At 52.8% G+C, this 3,177-nt stretch overlaps 1 protein-coding gene across 1 annotated transcript in view; it reads right to left on the bottom strand.

The window, feature by feature from the left end:
* Window positions 1–2,304: 2,304 nt before the first annotated feature.
* ALMS1 (ALMS1 centrosome and basal body associated protein) overlaps window positions 2,305–3,177 on the bottom strand; it is a 40,520-nt gene continuing 39,647 nt past the window's right edge. The window contains exon 15 of the mRNA XM_015616273.3: window positions 2,305–2,349. Coding sequence (XP_015471759.1) covers window positions 2,305–2,349 — 45 coding nt within the window. The remainder of the gene's footprint in view (window positions 2,350–3,177) is intronic.

Here is a 3,177-nt window from a genome sequence, read left to right as displayed (position 1 = left end):
GATCCCAAAAACACCCACAGGGCTGCCCGTGACACAGAAGGGTCAGGACTGATTCCCTCAGGATGGAATTCACAGCACAAAGGAAGAAAGAGTGGAAATGTAGGAAGGAAGGAATGGAAGGCACCTCTGAAGGGAAAAAAAGCCTCTCATTTTAAAATGAAGCAGATGTCAAAGCAAAAGGTGAATTTTTACACCTCTTTTCCATCTCATGCAGGAGGTTTCCAGCTGCAGGCCAGGCTGTGGACACACATCTGTCCTACACAGCAATGATCAAAGGACAAATGTGAATAACTGAGAGCACAAACCTGCTCCCACAGGGCTGAAAAATTCCCTAATTCCACCCCCAGAGCTCGGCAGGACTTGCCCTGAAGTCTCTGTGTACAGTGGATTTAGAGGGGATGACTCCACACTCTGGAATCCACACAAGACAAGCACAATTTCGAGTTTTTGGGAAGAAGTTTGGTGTGTTGGAAGCAGTGACTGCAAATGTCACAGCAATGCTGCACCCACAGCAGCCTCAGCCAGCCTTGCAACAGGGCAGGGGCACTCCAGGAGCATCCCCAGGAGAAATCAGGGAAGGAGGGATGGGAACACCCCCTCCACCCATTCTGGGGGGAAATTTCATCACCCAAAGCTTTGTCCAGCCCTGGGTCCCCATCCCTGGGGGGAGTTCACAGCCCTGTGCAGGTGGCACTTGGGGACACGGCTCAGGGGTGGCCCTGGCAGGGCTGGGGGAACACTGGGCTCCATCTCAGAGGGATTTGGGGGCACGAGGCCCTGGGGCTCCCTTTGTGTCTCCTGGAAAGCACAAAAGCAGCAGCTGAGTGGCCTTGAGCGTGCTCCAAGTGAGGCAGGATCTCGTCAGGGCTCCAAGAGCCCCGCTCTCCTGCCCAGGGAACAAAGCTTCCCTGTGTCAGGGGATCCAGCAGGGACCCCAGCCCCACAGCTCCCAGCCCCTTTTCCTTCAGGAGCACACAAAGCTCATTTCCAGCCCCAGAACAAACCCCAAGGCAGCAATTCCATCCTGCCTGATGCCAAGGACGGGGCAGTGGAAGGAGCCAGTTCCAGGTGAGGGCTGGGTTGGGCAGGGCAGGGGGTGGCACTGGAGGGGCTCCCAGCTCCCTGCAACAGATCCTCTGACCAACAGGTAAATCTGGATTTTGGGAGGTGGGAAGGTCTGAGGAGACCAGGCACAGTCTGAGCTGATTTATCCCAGCCAGGGGATGGTGTCATTTGTAATCTGCACTGAGACCAGACCAGATCAGGGAATCCTGGAATGGTTTGGGATGGAAGGGACCTTAAATCCCATCCCACCCCATCCATGGGCAGGGACAGCTCCCAGGATCTCAGCTGGATCCAATCCCAGTGTTCAGGATACTCCCAGGGATTCAGGGATCCACAGCAAATCTGGGAATTGCAGAATCCCAGGCAGGAATTCCTTGCCAAGATCCCAGCCCAATCTCCCCTTTCCCAGTGAAGCCACTCCCTGGCCCCTGTCCCTGCAGCCCTTGGCCCCAGTCCCTCTCCAGCTCTCCTGGAGCCCCTTTCAGGCTCTGAGGGTCTCTCCAGAACCTTCCATGTCCAGTGGTGCCCAGCCCCCAGCACTGGCTGTTCCCCCTGAGCTGCCACAGACATGGGAGGCAGAGATCATGGGAAGCCACAGCTCACACCCACTCTGCTCTCCTCTCTTCCTGTTTATCCATCCTGTGCTGATCAGATCAAACTGGGACATGTCACAAACCTCCTCCCCCTGCACCCTCTCAGTGATGCTGCTCCAGGGCTCCTGGCAGGACAATCCACCTGGAAAAGGGGATTATCCCAGGAAAGGCCCAAAAACCCCCACATCACCACAGCTGTCCCTGCTCAGCCTCTCCTGGTCCCTACACAAACACTGCTGCACCAGTTAAAACAACTCACCTGTTTTATTGAAGGGTTCTGCAGTATAAAACATAACAAGGGAATTTTCTACACTGAGACAGGAATTAAAAAAATGTAAAAAAACCTCATTAAAACCCACTGAAAATAAATACAGAAAACTGCTATTCCAATCAGGGAGTTATAAATATATTATGAACCAAGTTTTTCCAGACTCTGTTTCCTCTGCAAGTGCCTAACACCACTATAAAAACACAGCTATTTATTTAAAACCCTGACACTGCCCCCAAAGCACTGATTCCTTCACAGGGCAGAGTTAATGAGTACAGAAGTGACCCAGGAGCACAAAGTGGAGCTGCAGAAGCATTTAGTGCTTTCTCCCTGTCCCTGCAGGAGCTGCTGCAGCCCAGGCTGGCTGGAGAGCTCCCCTCAGCTCCAGGACACCTTCTTCCCCAGGACACGGTTGGTGATTTTCTGTGAGAAAAACAGAAGGACACAGAGGAGTTTTAGTGATTGGAAATGAAAACTGCTGAGCACAGGTTCTCTGCAGGGATTGTGGTGACACTCCAGGGGGGTTTGGGTGGGAAGGGCCCTTCAAGACCACCCAGGGCCACCTTAACCCTAATACTAAACCCAACCCTAACCCCAACCTGCAATCCTAACCCTAACCCTAACCCTAACCCCAACCCCAATCCTAACCTGTAACCCTAACAATAAACCCTAACCCCAACCCCTAACCCTAACCTTTAACCCCAACCCCTAACCCTAATCCCTACCCTTAACCCCTAATCCTAACCCCTAACCCTAACCCCAACCCCTAACCCTAATCCCTACCCTTAACCCAAACCCCAACCCCTAACCCTAACCCCAACCCCTAATCCTAACCTCTAACCCTAATCCTAACACTAACCCCTGCCCTTAACCCTAAACTCTAACCCTAAACCCAAACCCTAACACTAACCCTAAACCCAACCCCTAAAACTAACCCTAAACCCAACCCCTAACCCTAACCCCTAATCCTAACTCCTAACCCTAACCCCAACCCTTAACCCCTAATCCCTACCCTTAACCCTAACCCCAACCCCTAATCCTAAACCCTAATCCTAGCCCCTAACCCTACCCCTAACCCCAACCCCTAACCCTAACCCCAAACCCTAACCTTTAACCCCAACCCTTAACCCCTAACACTAACCCCTACCCTAACCCCAACCCTAACCCCTAATCCTAACCCCAACCCTAACCCCAAACCCTAACCTTTAACTCCAACCCTTAACCCCTAACCCTAACCCCTAACCCTAACCC

Source organism: Parus major, unplaced genomic scaffold (genome assembly GCF_001522545.3).
Source record: "Parus major isolate Abel unplaced genomic scaffold, Parus_major1.1 Scaffold391, whole genome shotgun sequence".
NCBI lineage: Eukaryota > Metazoa > Chordata > Aves > Passeriformes > Paridae > Parus > Parus major.
The sequence above is the reverse complement of the archived record's forward strand: the minus strand, read 5'-3'. Positions and strand labels throughout refer to the sequence as shown.